The sequence below is a fragment of the Tachypleus tridentatus genome, chromosome 11 (assembly GCF_004210375.1).
Source record: "Tachypleus tridentatus isolate NWPU-2018 chromosome 11, ASM421037v1, whole genome shotgun sequence".
Lineage (NCBI taxonomy): Eukaryota > Metazoa > Arthropoda > Merostomata > Xiphosura > Limulidae > Tachypleus > Tachypleus tridentatus.
In genome coordinates, this window is record NC_134835.1 from 90,300,406 (window position 1) to 90,323,069 (window position 22,664).

At 30.0% G+C, this 22,664-nt stretch overlaps 1 protein-coding gene across 3 annotated transcripts in view; it reads right to left on the minus strand.

The window, feature by feature from the left end:
• Positions 1–21,986, minus strand: part of tun (N-terminal glutamine amidase tungus) — a 34,843-nt gene extending 12,857 nt beyond the window's left edge. Inside the window, exons 1-6 of one of the 3 annotated variants that reach the window (XM_076468530.1) lie at positions 21,648–21,986; positions 18,623–18,737; positions 13,747–13,846; positions 9,331–9,381; positions 6,934–7,085; positions 3,621–3,745 (exon numbers count right to left, since the gene is read on the minus strand). In XM_076468530.1, coding sequence (XP_076324645.1) covers positions 3,621–3,745; positions 6,934–7,085; positions 9,331–9,381; positions 13,747–13,846; positions 18,623–18,693 — 499 coding nt within the window. In that variant the 5' untranslated portion in view covers positions 18,694–18,737; positions 21,648–21,986. Of the gene's footprint in view, positions 1–3,620; positions 3,746–6,933; positions 7,086–9,330; positions 9,382–13,746; positions 13,847–14,464; positions 14,608–18,622; positions 18,738–21,647 lie in introns of those variants that run through there. The other 2 variants (XM_076468531.1, XM_076468532.1) reach the window with 2 other exon arrangements.
• Positions 21,987–22,664: the final 678 nt, after the last annotated feature.

Here is a 22,664-nt window from a genome sequence, read left to right on the forward strand (position 1 = left end):
GTTAATAAAACCATGTCATTTAATTTACTTTTTAACATGAATTATAATGATTCTTAGACATGTTTGTTATCCACTGACTAAAAAATCCCCACCACAAATATTTAATGAAAATATACATATTCAGATATTATATCATAAAAATTCTCATTATCTAACATCATATAAAAATCCTGTTCATCAAACATCTGCCAAATAATTTAATAAAATATACAGAGATATTAGACAAAACACTAAAGTAGAATACATTACCCAGACTCAAAAACTATACGGTCACAGTAAATAGTTTCTATAATATACCTATTTACAAAAAATATCAATATTTCAGAGAAACACACCTCTTTTTATTAACCTTATCTCATCTTAAAGATAGTCCTGAAAAGTTAATCAGAAGTTTCAACTTTGCAGGTATTCAAATCTCATAAAAACATTGATATAATTCCTTGGTGATGTTAAAGATTACAGTGTGTAGCAGTGGTTCATTCTCGATATGATATGTATCACAATACATTAAAAACATTATTATTTCATACTGCAATAATGACAATCCTTTTGAAGTAAACAAAAATGGATCAAAGAACAACTTTAGGTATCTAAATTGGCACTCAAATAGAAATAAACATTTTTTTAGCTTTTTATAGTAAAATACAATCACACTATGATTTTTATTATGCTTAAATGGTTGTCTCCATGTAGTACAAGGGAAAACATAAAAAACATCAAGAAAGAAAAAGAAGTAGAATATAACAGTCATACCTTTAAAGCTTGAAAATTTTTCACCCATAAAATTTACCTTTATTGTGAAATGTTCTTTATTATCATAAAAATACTACTTAAAATAAACTGGCAACAAACAACATTGCCCTATTTTCATCACTTTCATCTGTGTCATATCTGATACTGAGTTTGTATTTTCATATTGCCAAATGTCAAGAAAGTACATGTTCCAGACTTAATGCTACATAATTATGTTTTATAAACAGTCATTTTCTGGGTAGTAAATATGCATTTTTGTGTAAAAAGCGTGGAGACAATGAAAATAGAAAACATTTTAAAATATTTACAAAATCTATAGAAATGTTACAAAATTATGTTGTTTTTCTTTTTTGCCAAAGTAATAAAGAGTGACATACTCTAGATATAGTACTGTCACAACAGATCAGTAAATATTGGTACGAAGCTCCTACCCTACCAAAAATTAAATGTTGTAATGTTTTCTAATGAGACTCAAAAACAGGAGCACTTTTGAATGGTTGATGAAGAACAGTCAACTCTCCAAAAGTGCTCAGTTTTGGGTCTTGTGTTAAAACAACTTTTGCTGGTGATCCTATGTGGTAACTTCTAAACCAGAAAAATTAAAGGTTATCATTAGAAATAAAATGGTGTTATATTCTTATATTTTTTTACAAAAGCAAATTTGTAGAGAACATAGAAGAGTTCCTACAATAATGAAGAATTTTGAATTCTGCTCTTGTTGAGAATTTCATTGAACTCTTACTGATCACGACATTAACTGATATAAACTTAAATTATGATCAGTTCTCACTACAAACTTTACTAAATGAAGCTTTTTTGAAGACTGGCAGTTATGAAAAATCTAAACAACTGTTAAATCATGACTTAAGTAAATACATCCTTTCTCTTTTCTGCATGTAAAGCTCCTTCTTTTCTTCACAGATTTTAAACAAACTACCTTGAGACTAGCATTGTATATCTTTAGTCTTAATTTTCCCATTCAGTGTTGTTAGTTCCTTGTAAATTATGGTCAGAGTTTTTGACACATTGAACAGCTTATAACTTCTTTATGTGTATATTTTATTTTGCATCATAAAAGAGATATTTAAGTTGAGCTGAATGCCCTCTTCACGTGGAAAACAACAACTAATTCCTTCACAAAGGGGCAGGGTTCAAAGACCATGTTATCACATTTGTTGACTTGTATTCAAAATTTTATTGAACCACTAATTTATGTCAATAAGTCTGGAATCAAATTGAACAATATACTTTCAACTAGATATAGATTTTAGTGAGTCACATGGTATGTTGAATGCAGCACTGTTTAAAATTAATGTTTGTGGCATCAATATACTAAGTCTATAATTTCATACAAATTAGGAACACAAATTATTAATATTGCCAAGCTAGAATATAAAATAAGAGCTTCGTATCTTTTTATTTTGCTGAAATTTGTGGTTCATGTACTGAATCAAACATGGTGGCCTCATTCTACTTTAAAATGGTCCCTTTATATATTCCTACTACAGTATAAGACATATGAATAACCAATCAACAACTTAAAATATTCCAAAGGTGGTTTACTCAGCCATTTTAATCTTTGAAAAAGCTACCACATTCTTTCGATCTAAGTTTCTGAGGAGATAGGATTGTGTTTTTAGCCTGCTCAAAGTTCCATATTTTTTAAAATCTCAATACATCTTAGTTACCAAGCTAAATAAATTTATAGTGAAAATGTATGGTGTCAGTATAGTTATTTACAATTTTTTGGTTATTCACCTATATATATGAAACTTAAAAAAATTTTGTTTGATATCTTCCAAGTGCAAAAGTTTTTAAAGGCTTAGCCACCTATGTCTAGCAACAACCAAGTACAAAGGTTGTAAGCACGAAGAAATAATTGCTTGTTTTAGTTTTTTATTTATTTTTCTATATTTTAAGAAAAATAAGTTTAATAATTTATTTCTAAATAGTAATAACCTATATATATATAATTAATAATAATTGAAATGTGACTGTATACTACAAAATTCAAGTCCACTAAAACACAGCCAAGAGAAGGGAGCCTAAAGGTCAGTTTTATATTACTGGATATGTGACCTGAGTGCACATGCACCGTGTCAGTGCAAGTTATGTAATGTTAGGTAGCTACTTAGACTAAACATTTGTATTTTTGCATTATAACATACAGTCATTTAGCATGAGAAAAGCATAATTTATATTTATTTTTATTCACTAATTTTTTTATTATGGTTACAAAGTTGGTTAAGTAACAGATCCCACATAGTTAGAGTATATAAATAATATAAAACAAAAAGTCTTACTGAAAACAAACATCTGAAATGTATTTAGAGTGTTTTAGAGATTATGCAAACAATACTTGAGATTTCTGAGAAAAAGAATATTTTTAATCATAACATGAAATCACTTTGCATTCAGACTAGTAACAAACTAAACTATTTTCACAAACAAATCTTTAGTAAAAATATTCAATAAAAAAATCTGGTTTTTTAATCCAAAATACTTGTAATATTTACTAAAAGTCTACCAAATTTTGTAAAGATACATACACTGTATCAAAAGTTATAGTACAAATACTTATGGTGTGCAAAAAAGTAGATGAACTTGTGTATATTATACTGAGCCTATTGTGAAAGCCTATTAATCACATGTTGTGATCTCAAGTACAGAGATCAAATGTAATTTTATTATTGAGTGATAAAGTATAAACTTTGGTTTTTACTATTTGTGTTCCATACTATACAATACAACAAATGCATTTAGTGCACCTGTTCCTAGATAAAAAATGAGTTTTCCATAATGTCCCACATATAAACAGGCTGAAAATGATTAAACATTTGTTGTATTCAAATCAAAGGTACACATACCTGATGTCTGAATGCAAGAGTAAGATGGAGGTTTTTTTATCCATGTGCCATCAGGGTTTCTCATATGAGAACGATCTGAAGTAAACTTTTTAAGAAACATTTCAGCAGGAATGATGCGGAATTTTCTAGAAATAAAAAAGTTTAACTACTTCAGTCTCTCAAAAACACTTTAAGTGACTAGAATTTAAAGAAGGTAAATTATTATAAAATACAAAACTTTAGAACCATGGAAAATATACTAAGAGACATGTTTATAAAATGTTGGTTTAAAGATAATCATATGAAGAGAGCATCATGTAATATAAACATGTCCTTCAAGGTATCGTGATGTATGTGTAGAAAATCAAAACTCAAACAGTGATGCATAAAATATATAAATATATGTATAAAACTAAATTAAAAATAAACATGGTATGATAAGTGATTAAGTTTACAATAAAGTTAGGGAGACAAGTTGACTCCATATCATTAATATTTATGGGTTAAAATATTTTTCACTATTCCCCATTGCTATTAATTTAATTTTCTTATCACTTCATGAAATCTGTGTGCTAAAAAGGTATTCTTGAAAAATAGAAACTTCATTTAAATAAGACCAATTTTATAATACATTAAGATATGTTGTTCATTATCAAATTTACAATAACTAGGACACTTCTTTTACACATAATTTCTGTTGCATAGAATATAATAGTTCAATGTGATTTGAACAGTTTCAAAACTAGTGGCATTCTTTATCTTTACTAGTACGGACAATAATCTATAGACTTGATGTACAAAAATAACATATTTTTGAGTAAAAATAAAATAATTGTAATTTAATACATTCCAAAAATGAAGTATATAAAACATTTATGCTTTTACAGAAGAGCTCCAGGTACAAATTAATTTTTCCAGTCTACTGTACTGTGCAAAATAAACCTTAATGTTTACTTCTGCTTTCTATAATAAATATCTCAAGTATTTTTTTTTTCCATTAAGATTTGTTTTATAGTTTCAAAACTATAATAATGATATAAAATATGAAGGCTAGATTGAAAATTAACACAAGTGACTAAGGAGGTGCCCATTTGCTTTCAAAAATATGCACACTTTTTATCATCTATCATATCTGTGACAGAAAAGGGGAAAAGATATAACAATATGAAATTTGTAAAGTTTATAGAAAAAGTAAACCGACTAGTGTCAATTCATAGATAATTAAGCATAACATGAGCAACTGTGCAGTTTTTACGTCAGACATGTATGTACAATATATTTGTCTCCTAGATCAGCAGCATGTTTCTAAGTCTACAACACTAAAATCTGAAGTTCAATTCCCCATAGTAAACAAAGTAGATAATTTATTGTGTAGCTATGCATTGAAATGCCAACAACAAAAACATGCTTGCTAATGCAAACAGAAAAAGCCATAAATTTAGTAAAGATGCTTGGATTATAAAATCTAAGAAATATTTTATCTGCATGACAATGCAGAAGTTTAGGGTTATGTTGATTGCAGTACATTTGAAATGGTTCAGTTAAATTACCAGATCAGTTGTAGATGTTAGTTACTAAAAGAATGGGACAGGTATGATTATCAGTTATTTAAAAAACACAATATTAGGGTATGACTGTGGTTAAAAAAAATCATTAAAAGATGTTATTGTTGTTTAGATAACTATAAAAGAAATACAGAAATACATAAGCTTCTTATGTTTAAAATGTCCTTCTCTCCTGTTTTATGAATTTGTTTTACTGCTGAGAAAGTGTAGGCAATGAGTACTTATTTTTAAACAAAGAATGCAGATTTTAATCATTAAGGTTTAAACAGCTACTGTAAATTAAATAATTTTAAACAGTTCAAATCATGTTTAAGAGTTTAAAAATATTTACAAATCAATTTTCACAAACAAAATATATGTGAATTGGTTTAATCTATATTTAAAATCACAAATGAAAAAATTAAACTAAGATTTAATCAGACTGACGTTTCTGAATGTTGGTATATTTGCCCTTTAATAAAAGATCTGTTTTGGTAAATTAACATTTACCAAAAAATAACTATACTAATTAATATTCCAGAATGAGTACATTTAGAAAAATTATGAATGTTTTTGATATTTTTACAATAAAACATTTCTCACTGTATATTTAATTATTGAAAATCTTAATAAGCACCAGGAATTTCATTAATTATAAAAATGAAAGGTTTTAGATCATCTGCAGTTTGTCCCAAAAGTTTGTACACAGGAGAAAGAAGTGAATAGGCATCTACCATTGTAACTAACTATTTCAGCACAGGCTCGATCCTTGGGAACGACCTCATAACTTGATATAGTTTTCATGTTATAGCCCTTAAATTACAAGCATATGTTAACAATAAACATTACAATGCTTTCATATGTAAAATATCAAATTCTTTTTTATTAAGTCTTAAGAATTGTTAAGCAATGTTCTTCTCATGCTTTTTTTCTTTTCACATACTGCCTATCCAAGATGCAAAGTAATTTTAATTTTAAGTTTAAAAACACTTATATGCATTTAAAAAAATTTAGTTTTCCTGTACAAAATCATTATAACATTCAGGTAGTTACCAAATATTTCTTGATAAAAAAACTTTATATTTTATCTGCTACTTTCACAAATGAATCTTTGTACAGGTTTGGTTGATTTCACCAATCTTGTAACCATCATAAAAATTAGGAAATAAATAAGAATTATGCCTTTTTCATTCTAGAATGAATATAAACTATAACATGATTACTCAAATGTTTATTCTAAATAGTTAAATCTCATAATACTATACATTTACATGTATTTATTATTTACTATATTGGCCTTTCAGTTGTGCCTGGCTAACAATACAGAACTTACAAACAATGACACAACACACATGCACTTACATTACCATATCCAATAATATAAAACTAACTTTTAGTGTTTATAAAGTGTCTTGACTGTGCTTTAAAGGACTAGTATTTTGTAAAATATAGTCTAATTTAAATTATTATACTTTATATATGGATATTGATTATTACAATTTACATATAAGTTCTTAAACTTATTTTTCTTAAACCATAGACAGTAAATAAAGGAGTACAGTAAACAATTTGAGTAGAAAAACCTTCCTACTTTTTTAATAGTAATTTTTTGGGTCAATAGCACCAAAATCATAAAATTCTTGGGTAGTGCAAAACTCTTTTTACATATATTGTGAAAAAGTAATTACTGATATAATTTACTTTCCAATTTCTCTATACACTACGTTAGATGGATGTTAAGAATTGAACATGCATGAACAATAACATTTGCATTTGATGTGTACACTCACCTGTGAAATTCTGGTTTTAATAAAAAGTCAGATTTTAATGTTTGACAACCATAAGTACTGAAGTCTACTGGAAAAGGTAACGTGCTGTCAAGATCATACACTAAGGCTGGCCCTTGATCTGGTGGCGTATGGATTAAAATAACATGGTAGTCCTAAAATACATATACGAATTTCAAATAAAAAGGTGTATATGTCTGTAAATGAGTGGAAGTCTTTTTATGAATCATTAATAGCTACAAATTCTCATTACATATAACTAAAACTGATTGTTACTTTTGTAATTGCACCTAACAGTTTTATTGAGGGTTATCACTACTCAATGTCTATACTTCTTGCATAAAAGATAGCTAACTGTAAACCTTTAAAAATACATATATCAATCATTCAACATGGTATTTCTGAGGTCCATTTTAACATTTTCCATCTAAATCTTACATATGAATATTTTAAAAGGATTTAACTGAATTTTTTCATATTTTTGATTGCGCAGATACTTTATTTTGACTTTATTAACTTTAAAAATACTTTGAAAATCTTAATAGCCTAAAGTTAAATTGGATTTAACAATTACAAATTTTTTTAAACAGTTTATGTTAAAGAAAACTTTAAGTTTTGTTTTTGTTTATTCATTTTCTCAGCACAGGAACTAAGAAACAGTATCAAAAGTAAGAACATTATGGTGTTATTTCTAACCAGTCATTACAGGTGCTTAGATACTGTTTTTTCCTAAACTATTTTTGAGCATAACATAGCATTCACATAAAGATAAAAAATCTTTCTTCATCTGAAAATTTTCAAATTTTATTTGCATAATCTTTAAAACCTAAATAAATTTCAATTTTTTTTTTCAATAAACTTTCATCATATTTTATCTGTTATTTTTCTGTCCTAATGCTATATGAGGTGAGCCAACCTCATAACCACTATAATAAAATACAAAATATAAATTAACCTTTTTCCTTTACAAAATGACTTCAAATTCTAACATTTATCCTACATAGCTTTAAACTTGTTACAGTATACATACTCTACTACTTCAAACTGTTGTTGTTTTATTGTTTATGTGTAACTGATACTCCCACTACACAAATTAAAAATCACTTGACAAATGTGTAGTTCATGTTACATTACTAAATTATGTAAGGTACAAACTACTCAAAGGTTGCTCACAAGCATACCTCATAAACATTTATTATTATTTTCAGCTAATTTAACATAAAAAGATTCTAATTTTTATACTTTAGTCTCTTTTTAATAATAAACAAAGAATACACATGAAAAAAAAGAAATATAGTACTTACCCAGGTCTTTTTAGTTATTTTTTTTTGCTGTTGAATGTGAATGAAACTTAACCCTCCTTTTCTTATATTACAGGTACTACTGCACCAAAGAATACAAAATACTATTATGGAAAGAAGTAGATAATGCTGCATACCTATCACAGTTTTCTGGCTTTCTAGCTATGCAATAAGAGCCAAAAAATTCAAATATACTTGTTAATGGGTTTCCTATGGAAATAAAGTTGGAACTGGAAGCAAAATATACAATACTATATATGGAAAACAACATAATGTAATACATACTTTGATAGATAAAAACTGCAGGCTTCTATTGGTTATAAATAATATAGTATTAAATGTCAGAAAAAACTATCGATAATTTCTTGGTGAGTGTGGCAAGAAGAATCTGATTTTCTATTTTATGTCTCTGCAACTAAATAAATTATAGGCTACAAATATTATACTTTGCTTGAGCATTTACAACATTGTAAGGAGTTATTTATGTTAAATTTCATACTTCTCAGAGAAATAGTAAATAGACAGAGAAGAAAGAATACCTAGAGAACAAAGGTCACAATTCTCATAATAGGAGATGTTAATTTATAAAATTAAGGGCTTAAATCCTACAGAGTATTAACATTTGGACTATTAGATACATTATTTGTCAAGCTACATTACATGTCAAGTTTATTTATATGCCATAAAAAGTAGTTTAACTAAATTTTTAATGTAACTCATAAAAACTCATATGTGCAGAAAATGATGCCCACAGTAACTACTACTCCTTTGTTTAGAATAAATTACAACAAACTATAGACACACTTTTCACATTAAATTTGATTATTCTATTCATCCAGTTTTATGTGGGAATGAATAATTAATTAAATGCTTAAATTTTTAAGCCCAACAATTAAATAATTAGAAAATTTCAATAAGTTCCCGATCCTATCCAAAATGTGCAAGGTTTGCTTAAAAATGACAGTTACAGATGGAACACACAAATTTATGCAAAATTACATATTACTATACTTAAGTGACATTCAGAGACTTAGAATTATATTTATTTATAAAACTAATAAGGAATATCATTTAGTTTACATTTTAAACATTTTCTTACCCAGACAGTTAAATCATCTGCACTTCCAGCCCGCTGATTCCACAATGGTACCTGTTAAAAAATACAGAAATTTGTGTATACATTATGTAACACTTAAAAAGAGCAAAATGATAAAGTATTTCATTATCATTTAACTTCAAACCTCTTTCTTTAATTCTTACGCGATATTAATGGATTAAAGAAGTACATTCATAATCAGTAAACGGCAGCTTTCCACAGTTGTATTCACTTGAAACTAACTCTGTCCTCATTGCTTGGGAAAATAATAGGAAACTTTTTGTTATTAATTAATCAAAGAATACATGAGAAGACTGCTAGCTACTAGCCTATTTTTCTACTTTTCCTGATTTTTGAGACTATTTTCAAATTTGTTTTAAGTTTGTAAACAAGCCTTATTTTTCCATCATTTGCTTCTTATAAATAGCATTTTTAATGAATTAGCAATAAAATAAAACTTAGAAGTTTATCCAAGCATGAAGTTCTCAAATTGTTACAGGTAAAATGTTTCAGATATTTCAAAAGTTGAAAATTATTTTGAAAATTAATGATGAACTATTTTGTTCTTGATTACACATTCCATAAAAATTACAAAATATATATATAATTTGAAAGTGCAAAATGTTTATATCCATATAATTAGTAAAGACATACCAAAGATTTCTGTACATAAAATTCTAAAAGATCACTGCTGGATCCTGATGATCACCCCAATAATGAAATGGTTTTGCATTAATACTATGTATTAGCTAAGAAATACTTATACACTGTTCAGGGTCAAATTGTTTAGATGGCCTTCAGAATAAACTTCATAAATAAGATAAATATAATTAAAAACTATTTATTAACTACAGTTTGAGCAATACATGAACATAAGCATTGGGTAGATAATGTACAAAATAGTGATTATAATACAGTAAAACCTGTCTAAGCTGGAAATTGCATCAGGTGGAAACCAATACAAGCTGGAAATTTGAAAATTTTGCAGCATTATCTTAAGATTTCTCTTATAAAAAGCCCTCTATATGGCAGAACCTGAAAACTATATTTCACCTACCTCATCTATCAATGAATAGGATTAGAACCTGAGAAGGTGGAAAAAATGTTTTTGATTAAATATTAATTTCTTATTTAATTAATAATAAATTATTTTAATTAATTATTCATTTAAATATTAATAAATTCTTGGACATTTTGTTACAGTAAGTACTGGTTAAATATTTCATGTTTTTTTTTTCTGCCATCATTTTTGCAGTTAAATTAGATTCATGATTTGTAGAAATATATTTGTCTTTTAAGTGCAAAATTCTACTCTTTAAATAATTCTCACAAAAAAAAAAATCCTATCTTCCCTAATTTTACAGTTTAGGGAAAATTTACCATAGGTAATAGAGGTAAGTGTGAAAATCTGTGCAATGTCAAAAACTTAAGGAAAAATCAATTTCCTATGGAATGGAAAGCGAATAATAAAACATGGATGACAAGTACTATATCGAACAAATTAAGCAAAAGAATGGAACGAAAAATAGGAATACTCTACTTTAACTTGTCACCCAAAAGTTTAACTTTCAAATGTTTGTTTAGTCTTTCTACCTCCATATAAAACATCAGTTCTACAGCCACTAGATAATCAAATTATATAGTGTATAAAATTGAAATACAGAAAATTGATGCTTCAGCATATTATTGCAAACATGGATGACTGTAAGAGAGCATCTGAAATGACCATGAAAATTGACATGTTAGATGCAATTGCATTTTTAAGTCATTTAATCAAATGCATAAAAGATGAATGCATAATAAAGTGCTTTTAAAACTGTGGATTTATTCTTGATAATGGCCGAGATTGTGGGGAAGTTGTTTGTTATGACAATTCCAGTGAAATCCAAACTCTGATGGAGAAGATTAATGCAGATGATTCTGTAAACGTGGAAAGTTTTGTGAACATTGACAAGAATGTTCTAACATAAAATGATGAAACTGATCTAAAATCTATAATAGAATCACAAGGTGTAAACAGTGTAAGATATTCAGAAGATGAACAAAATGGAAAAGATAGTGAGGAAATAGAGATTCCTACTTCATCGCTATCAAATTGTATGCAAAAATGAAGGGGGAAAATGAACTTCATGAAAAGGCCATAAAATTGGCATTCTCTTTTAACTACATGAGGAAGCCCATTAAAGAAACAAAACAGTTGAAATTGGACACTTTCTTCGAATAAATTTGATTAAGATATTGTGTACTTATGTACATTTTGAATGTCTGTTTCTGTTCTTATTCTAATAAATATAGCATAAACAATATAATAACTTTATTCGCAAACGTCTTACTTCCCATGAGTCTAGCAAGTATAACGTTCCACTCAAATATTATACATAAATAAGGAAATGCATGTTTACTGTCTAAGCTGGAAAACCTGCGTAAGCTGGAAATTTTACTTGGTCCTGTGTGATTCCACCTTAGACAGGTTTTACTGTATAATGACAACAAGTTTAATTGTTAAATATATGAAAGAAGAAGCTGTAAGAATATATTAATGAAAATTTCAAAATAGTAATTTAATACAAAAACTGAAATTAGTATTGTCATTGCGACAGCTGCAAATATATGTTATTCAGCAAAACATCCAATTTTTTATTTTACTTGTGGAGCCCAAGGCAATTGCACCCATTTGTCCCCCCTTCCCTTAATCACTTTTATAGTATGTATAATTAATTTTTAAATTTATTCTTTACAGTATAAAATATACATAGGTATACACACAAACAACTTTAAGTAAGGTGTATAACAAAACAAAATATTAGTTTCTTACAAAAAAAACAAAATATAAAAATACCAGAGAATTCAATCTATTAAATATCTGAATATTTTTCCACATCCTTTGGTAATAAATTCTGAAAAAAGCTATTGAAACAATACATTGAGCACTACAGTTATAACAGAAAGTGTTCGTACCCGTGTCCTGAGTAGTGTTTTGCTCATAACTGAAAAAGTATCATGATTAGGCTAATAGACATATAATATATTATAAATATTATATTAGTACACATCTACATAAATTCTTATATAAATTAATTGACAAATAAACTGTTTATAAGCAAATAACCAAAAATAGGAGGAGCAAAAAGTGTTCGCACAGTTCAAAATGTATAAAAAAATTGATATTACCATAAAAATATTTGTTAAGTTTGGCAAATAAACTACATTATACCATTCCAGAACTAGACACTGGGTTCATAATTATTGGAATTTAGTCAGCAAAAAAATGTACTTCCGGCAATTTAGTGCTGTCTCCGTCATTATCTGCTTGGTCATCATGGTAAATAGATAACAACAGTCCAGTGATTTAAAAAACTGAATTATTGTAAAACACAAATCTTATGTGTCTTTTTCTGGTATTGTTACACAACTTAATATGCCAAAATCTACTATTCAAAGCATAATTGACAAGTTTAAGCTTACAGGATCAACTGCTAACCTCCCTCATTCCGGACGCCACACCAAAATTCCAGAGAGAACCAAGAGGAAGGTTCTCAGAGAAGTTAGTAGGAACCCTCGTTTAACACGTAATGACATACAGAAACTGGGGTTGAAGTAAGCACTTCTACAGTTACAGTTACAGAAGGGGGAACAAAATCTTCCAAAGAACACCATCCCTACAGCTCTTCTGGTGTAAGCAGCCTTCACCACATCAACGGAATCATGAAAAAAGAAGAATATGTTGATATATTAGACACTTATATCAAGAATGATGCTCAGAACTTGCGGCTTGGGCGTCGTTGGATCTTTCAGCACAACAATGACGCTAAGCACACATCGAAATATGTGCAATCCTGGTTGCAGAGGAACCATATAAACATTCTGGAGTGGCCATCTCAGTCACCCAATCTTAACTCAATTGAAAATGTTTGGCATGAGTTGAAGACTAGGGTTCATCAGCGACATTCAAAAACTTGCAAGAATTGGAGGCCTTCTGTAAAGAAGAATGGAAGAAAATCCTAGTCGAGTACTGTCAAACGATTATGGAGGGCTATGAGGAGAGATTGTGCCAAGTAATGAACCTGAAAGGCTACACAACTGACCATTAAAGTAGATGCACAAACATTTTCTGCCCCTCCTATGTTTGGTTATTTGTTTATAAACAGTTTATTTGTCATTCAATTTACATAGCAAGTTATGTAGATGTATGTTAGTATAATATTTATAATACACTATACTTTCATTATCCTAATCCTGATTCTTTTTAAGTTATGAGGAAAAACTACTCACGATGCAGGGGTACAAACACTTTCTATCATAATTGTACATTTTGAACCTCTTTGAAAACTCAAAATATTGCATTTAAATACTATACAAAATAAACAGATCTAGTATTACATCTCCCCCCCAAAAAAAAAAGCTTCTCTGGGTACTTACTGTTTGGTTTTCATTTGATATGAAAACAACATTGCAATATTTGATAAGTTCAGGCTGTTCTTTTGCCACAAACTCACAGAGTTTCCAAACATTTTCTTCACTGTAAGTGGAAAAGCAAAGTCCATTAACTGGCTGTTAGCCATTCAGTACAAAAATATAATGATGTTGCCATAAAATTATGGTGTTACTGAGTAATTATATTCAAATATAAAAAAAGACAAATAAAAGCAAAGTTCCCTATTTTAATAGTAATAGTTAAAAACAAAAAATGAATGACCATTTTCAAACTTCAATAATCTGCATTATAAAACTGCAAATAAATTACAACATTATTAACCTCATTAGAATTACATGTCCATGTTAATTTAATATTGCTGTTGATTCCAGTACAATCATATACATTTAAGTATAAAAAGTGTCCCTAAAGTTATGACAACAAATTATGAATTTTAAAAAACAAAAACTGTGCTTTCTAAAGTTTAAAACTAAACAATATTTTTTGTAGGCTGTCTCTGGATGTGATACAATCTGAAAATGTTTTACTGCTTGTATGTTCTTTAACTTATGCAGGTTTAACAAGCATAAACACTTTTAAGCAGTAACATACTACACTACATATCAAAAAATAAAAATATTAAAGAAAATTTGACTATATTTAACCATTTATTCTAATCACACCTATACTCAGTTTAACTCTCTAGCATGCATTGATATGTACTTGGAAGTAGGTAGATGAACCAAATAACTGCATCTTCGAAGTCTAATTTCAACAACACTCATTTCGTATACATAGAAATGTCAAAAGGGAAGACTTCCACATCTACATCTTCATGGATACTGTTGCTCTTTCTCTATGTATGTCTGTGAGGGGAAGCGTGTCATTATAGTACAAAGGAATTACAAAACAACTGTAAATTTATTAATAAAAGAACCAAATTTGGCACACATGTAAACATATATTAGGAAAATAAACAGAAAATACTTGAAATTATACCTATGTCCATATGAACATAAATTATATGATTTGTTCATATTTCAATTTGTGGTTACACATTTGTATATAAAAAAGGCATTCTGTTATTGTTAATAATAATAAATATTTTAGTAGTAATAATTACAGGTAAACATCGATATAAAACGCATCGATAAAGCGCGATAATCAGTTGGGCGCGATGGGGTCTTAGCAGAGATGGAAAGATTACCGTACTCTACTTACCCAAAAACACCACCAGCAAGATTCAACCACTTGACCAAGGGATCATCGCCAGCTTCAAGAGAGAATACAGAGCTCAACTGGTCAAGGCCATAGTCGATGATATCAGCAACGTACCAGAGTTCTTGAAGAAGATGACCATCAAGGACGCCATCTACATGAGCAGCATAGCATGGAACAAGATAAGCCAGAGCACCATCATCAATTGTTGGAATAAAGGACTCAAAGAAGCAGCACCAGAACCACAACCAGAACCAATAGAAGAAAAAGATGACATTTTCCATGGATTTACAGCAGAAGAAGTAGCAGAGGCAGAAAGGAAGTTTGTAGACTACCAGGATGGACTCCCCTTGACAACCCTTGTGAAGCAGTGGGCCGAGATTGACGAAGTAGCACCAGTTATCCAGCCACCCCTCACAGATGAAGAGATCCAGAAAGCAATAGAGAACCCAGCGGCAGCACCCACAGATTTTACCACTCCAGATGAAGAAGAAGAAGATGACCCCATTCCAGAAGAACTCAGGAATTGCATCACCTCAACTCAGGCAGTACAGTACACAGAACAACTTCTATATTGGGCAGAACACCACAATCTAGGAATTTGCAAGATACTACCTAATGAGGACTGCGAAGAGGATGCGTAACCAAGGAGGAAGACAACAGACACTTTTGGAGGCTTTTGAAAGAAAGAAGACTACTGAGTAACTATAAATTTGTGCATTTCAACTTGTTTTATGTGCTTACTATATTTTATTGTTATTAAATTTTTTTGAAAATCCGTTTTGTTTCAGTACTGAATTAGTATTTTAAACTTTGCCATGACATTTTTTTATCTGGTAATTATTTGACTTCAGTTTGTACTTAGATTTTAATAATTAGTAAATAAATTATCAAAATTAATTACTATATGTATTAACTTTTAAAATTGAACTAATTTTAATCAGCGTCTAATCGTAAAAACGATCACATGATTGCTCTGACGGAACTACTTTTAGAATATCAGCCCACATCAAAGTAATGAATTCGATAAATTTCTTTAGAATTCTGCTTTTTACATTTAATTTCAGTCTTAAAATTGAGTTTAATAAATAAAAAAAAAAATGCTATATCATTGGTGTAAGTAGTTTTGTTTGTTTTTCTTTATTTCACTACAAAACGCGTAAATTTTGCATTATCGCTCACCCCGAGGGTAAAAAAAATATATAATCAAATCGGTATAAGGCGCAATCAGATACACCGTGGTCGATTTTTTGAACCCCAACTAGCGCCTTATATCGATGTTTGACTGTATTATTATAAATCCAGATTTAAATTTTGATTCTTGTATAAAGATTATTTCAGAAAAATGTCATTTTTATTCAACCAAGTTACATTAGTGGTACTAATATATTTATATATTTATTCACTGAACCCTTATAATTGCAAAATTAGCAACATTACTTGCCATACAGTTTTATAATACCAGTTAAGACACAATTTCAATTTAGTCAATGGTATGTGCCACCATCACTCATAAGAGTGTCATTCATTGTTCCTTGTTTGTTACCTTAGAGCAAAGCCACATCAGGCTATCTGCTGAGGCCACGGAGGGGAATCAAACCCCTGATTTTAGTGCTGTAAATCTGTAGACATACAGCTGTACTAGCGGGGGGTGTTTTGTTGTTCCTGGATCATTCTTGTTCACATAAACAACAATTTTTGCAGTGAAAGATGGTCTTCTTACAAGTGTAAAGTTGGTTACATCGTTTCTTGCATTCACACAAGACCAACTCATAACAGTTTGGAGGCCACAGAGAGTGTTGTCCAATGAGACTTGTAATGTCCATCCCTAGCTCGTCAGAGAAGCAAGCACAGATTGTGGAAGCAGTATTTGACCCTAGATGTTACCATCCTGATAGACTGCCCTCTTGATATGCTTCACCATAATAATTGTTGTTAGTGGAATTCATTCTACAGATTTACTCTTCACAAATAATCTCTTTCTGGCTTTGTCCACATTAATATCTGTGCTTGTATATTACAAGTGTATATTACAGATAATAATATTAGCAATAAATTTGTAAAATGTCTTACCACTCTAAAGTCAGTGGACTGTATGATAAATAGTAGACCATGAAGCAAGAGGTGAGGTCCAATGAAAAATCCAGACAGTAGACAATCAAACTCCCAAGGAAATAAGGCATAAACTGTCCATAATAAAAAGTGAATAAAAGCCATTATAAATGTGTAAAAAGAAGATAAAATGGACACTACACAATGGAAATGATGAACTAAACACATGACATCTAGTGGTGGATAAAGGCTATCAATATATCCGTCCAAGCAAACAGGACTGGCATCTACAAAGTGGGTGAGGACAACAGAAAGAGGCCAAACTTTTTTAACACTTAATCTCCCAGAGGATATGCATACTGATAAAAACCCACATCAGGTCACCAGCACCTGTAACCTGTGAGATAATGTTAGTTGTAGGCATGATTCCCAAAGTGGTAACATCAGCTTCAAATGGTTGACTGGAATAAGCTGCCATAAATGAAGACAAATTACAAACTCCAGAAAATCTGTAAGTTATAACTTTTGCGAGTATATTACATACAAACACGAAACAGTAAAAAATGACAAAAAAAACATCCAAATACAAGTACTGCCAAACAAGAACTGATAGTTTGGTAGAGGGAGTTGCATATAACATGTGCATATATGATGCTCCTGCTGGTGGAGAGATGATGCATGATGATTTACAAGAAATACATGCTGGAATCATTTAATTCCAGTAGGGGAAGGCTTGTAGCACACATTAATAAAATGTTTGCATATAGGGGGCAGCAATAAACGAGAAGGCTAATTTTGTGAGAGAACAGAAGTACCGTATTGGAAACAGTAGTTCAAGCATTAAATTTGCATTATAGTGGCCCTGTAAATGTGGGCCATAGGTCTACAGGGTAGTTAGTGTGATCTTAAGCAATGACTATTTTGAAACTCAAGAGAGTGGAAATGCAGAAGTAATTTCAGATGCATCCATGTCTGAAAATGTTCAAAATGCATTGTTTGAAAAGTTTGCTAAGTTTGGTGCTTTTCTTATCTATTGCACAATTATTATGGAGATTTGGAAAACATATAATGTAAAGTTATAGAAAAATTTGAAAGTCTTGCTCAACAAGGCTTCAACTAATTACCCTAATACTTCAAGCTCTGAAAACTTTTTTTTCTATCATGCATAGAGGAAAGTGCAAGAAAACATTTTATCAAAGCTCTAAATGTTAAACAGATGCAGGATTAAAAACTTTTAAAAACAAAATGGTTAAAAACAGACATTTTCCTTCTTAGCAATAGCTTATAAAATTGGTGTTCTAAACACAAAAATATAAATAATTCAAAAGATTTAGGAGACATACAACAAAAAATAAATGAGAAACATTTCTATAGCTGGAATCTATATAAACAATAACTGTCTCAAAGAAACCATACAAACAAGAGTGATGAAAAACATTCATTCTTGCAGCATTCAATCTGACATCATGCAAGTTTAAAAAAAACAATCATAACAGCAGGTTTATTTAAGCCAATTTAAATATATAATTTCCATTTTAACACCTGAAAAATAGCAACATGAGCTCTTTTTGTTTGTTTAACACCTACAGTCCATATTCTGTTGTACCTTACCAATAACAGGGTGTGTAGATACATTCATGAGCCTCTGGAATAGACAGTTTCTTCAATGTTTTCACCTCCATACTTCTTTACAGCCAGCTTGATCTATTAAACCAAACCTGGTTTCCTTAAAAGTTGAGAAAATTTTTATATCTAAATAGTTTTAAATGGATGCATTATTTTCTAATCACATTCTTTCAATATTGAAACAGATATTTAACACTAGTTTTTCTTCTACTAATTTGTTGTGAACAACTTTTTAGTAAAGAATTTGAAGAAATAATAATTAAACTCTACAGGCTGTAATGCTATAGTAACAATAACATTATTTCTCGGAAAAGGCACATTAGAAAATAACCGAATATCTTTCATATGAGGAATGAAATGTGTTGCTGCAAAACTACAGTGATGAAATGGTTGCAAGTCAATTGAAAAACAACAAACATAAAGCCTTTTTTTTTCATGATCATGAAATATACATAATAATAGAGTTTGTGAACAGTATCATTTAGATATAATAATGTTGTCAAAAATTAAATTTACTATATATATCATCTCATATTCCATTTGTACTGTCTACTGTTGAGCTTTGTGGCCCAAATGACCTGTAACCTTTTCTTCAAAAAATTTTATACCAGAAACCTTGGTATGAGTGCTTTAAACATTTACTTTCATTTTACAAAAAGGAAAAAATCAGATCATAATGGTTAGTATAACTCAAAAAGGTCTTACTGCCTTAAAATTTTATGAATTATTGATAATGATTGGAAGAAGATATCCCAGATAAATTGTACTTATCTCATTTGTCAAAGAACCCTAGGTTCCTAACAGGTTGATTTTTTTTACTTGAGTTGTCACAGTGTTACTGTTAACTGTTTGAAAATGGCTTCTTTGTGAACATAAACAATGACTCTCAAGGGAAATATTTTCTTTTTTTTTATCAGGTAAGCCATGATGCTCTTCTGCATTTATAATAAAACCATTATTATGTATATTTCTTGTAATGATTTCAAGAGTAAAAATTTGGTGATAATAATAAAATGATAGTTTAAGCTAATCCAATAGTATTTACATTCTAAACTGAAGAATCTTGATTTTACTTTCTTTTCTGAATTTCTAAACTTCAATCGTAAATTATTTTACCTAAACTATATAACAACCAGTGTTTGTCACACTACACTTGGTTTCTTGAAATATGAGGCATCATAAAAATCAAACTGCATTTATCCAACTAAACAGTTGAATTACTCTCTGTCCATTATGATTTTAGTAATGAGCCATGAAGAAGGGTGTCATGAAACCTTATAAGTGTAGTGAATGTTGGAGTCTCAAGTAAAGATATACCATGAGACTACCTAGCCTAGAGCCAAGTGTATAAATTGTATTGTGACAGTGAAAACAGTAATTCAGCTTATTGAAATCATTTCTGAATTATGCTATAAGCTATTTTCTCTTATATTATCAGTTTTTAATAATAATAAAAAAAAACCTCTTTAAATCAACAAATACTTTTTCCTGTTTTATTGCCCATACATTTCATTTCACACTTTCAGTACATACACTAGCAACAATATTAGGTTATACTTTTGTCACTAAGCAACATGACATAAAAGCCACTGTTTGAGCATAATGTTCCCAAAATGCACTGGCTTTTCTATTTATTAGAATTCCTAATATAACTGATTTTTACCAATTATTATCAATTTCATGAGTGATCTTAATTTTGATTGGTTCACAAAGGAATTTACCGATGTTTAGCTGCCTCGACAGCAGTTTTATGCCTCTTTGTTGGTCAAGTTTGTTTAGCAGAATTTATTTATTTCAGTTCGATATAAAACGTGAGGTTAGGGTATACTATGGTAGTACTTCTCCCTCATTTTTGGTCTATATGCTGGTAGTGCAATTAGAAATTTCTCATTGTATTTAAACATCTCATGTGCTGCACAATATTATAATGATTTCCTATTATTATAAAAGGAGGTGTAATTTTTCTCAAAAATATAATATATTCATTAGACTGCAAGTCTACTAATTACTACTAATAAAGGAAAGGCCTTGGAATGAGATTGTTCCACATGTGTAAATTATAGATAAAATCATTCACAACATACCACAAGTGTATAATGATGGTTTCTCCTATTTGTAACTGGTTCTTGAACTAAAATTTCCAATTCAAGAATGAACAATATCAAATGACTCACAAACGTTTTACTTTAATATCTCAAACAGTTAAACACCTATTTATATGCAAAAACGGCTCGTCTGGGTTGAGAAAATATTTTACATATAAGAGCGAACAACGTTTCAACCTTCTTGGGTCATAGAACCTGACGATGACTTTCAGTACATACACTAGCAACAATATTAGGTTATACTTTTGTCACTAAGCAAAAGTCATAGAACCTGACGATGACCGAAGAAGGTCGAAACGTTATTCGCTCTTATATGTAAAATATTTTCTCAACCCAAACGAGCCGTTTTTGCATATATATTTCTCAACAAGTGGGTTTCTCGACATTACTGATTATAGTTAAACACCTAATATCAATCTTGAAGAAAAACTTAAACCAGCATCGCTTGTATTTATATTAAATTGGATATTTAGATTTCAAACCTACATGCAAGAAACGGTAAATGTAGATCATGAACTGAGAGACTACAAGGAAGGTAGTAGCTTGTCATCAGCACCCACCGCCAATTCTTAGGCTCTTTTAATCAGTACAAATAATTGACTTTAACTACCACTGCTAAACACAGTTTAGAATAAAATTTTCTGTAGAGTTGGATTTTGTAGAAAGAGACAAGATTTTCTTTCCCCAATATCAAATATTAACATAAGCTTCAGGCTTATGAGCTAAGTTACACCTACTAACTCAGCGTTGTCGTAAATTCAAACGATTGAACTTACACTGAAAGCGTATTTCAGGTTACGGGAGTTACGTACATAGTTTAAGTTTCATGAATAATTGACTTTCTAAAATCAAAATTAGAAGTTAGAATTATAGGACTGCGCCTAGTTTCAACAGACAAAATTTACCTTAGAATTTCCAGGCAAAACGAGACAATAATGTACACGGCAGCACGCAGGAAATTAATTTCACAATCGCAACGGGCCGCATGGAACAACTAATCGGATTCAGAGCAGGATACCGGAATTACCCGAACAATTCCGAATGATACACAACACTGACCTGGTTTTATTTGTGTCCAAATACCTCTTGCTCGCAAGCATTTCTTTAATTTGACCTTTAAAATGTGAAGCTTCATTATGATACTGATTTTAAACTACGAAACAGTAACAAAAAATGTTGTTCTCCTATCCCTAAATGAAAGTTGCTTACAAAACAGCTTTTAGATACGACACAATTCCAATAAACAATGTGCTTTAAATAAGCATATATAGGAAACATTCCCAGGAAGACCATAGAGGATGAAGCGTTTTCAGATGCCCACGTATGTTTATAAATATTTTGTTCAGGGTGCTCGACTCGCAACTGCCTATCGTGGGCTCGAATTCCTGTCACCGAACACGTTTACCCTTTCATCCGTGGAGGCGAATATTGTCACGGTCATAGCTTCACTATTTGTTTATAAAAGACCAGCTTTTTTCCCTCTATTTTATCACTGCTAAATTAGGGACGACTAGCGCTTGGAGCCTTCAAGCAGCTTTGCGCGAAATTCTAAACAGACTATAAGAATTTGACCATTATTCTAAAAGTAAATTTCTATAGAGGTTTTGGGTGTGTGTGTGTGCCAGTTTCATATTTACAGGTTATATGCAAATAAATCTGTTTCTCAAGTAAAAGAACAGTAAAATGGAAACCATAAGCGTTGCTTATTTAATAATTTTGCGCCAGGTTACATAAGGAATATTGACTCATAACATTCCCTATTTCTAAATTGGCTATTTCTTTTATAATTCTCGCATAAAGCTACACAAAAACCTATGCTTAGCCATCCATAATTAGGAAATGATAAACTAGAGTGAAGGCAGATAGTCAACAGTGACTACTAAAAACTCGCGGACTTCTTTTTCTCTTGCCTCGGCCCGGCA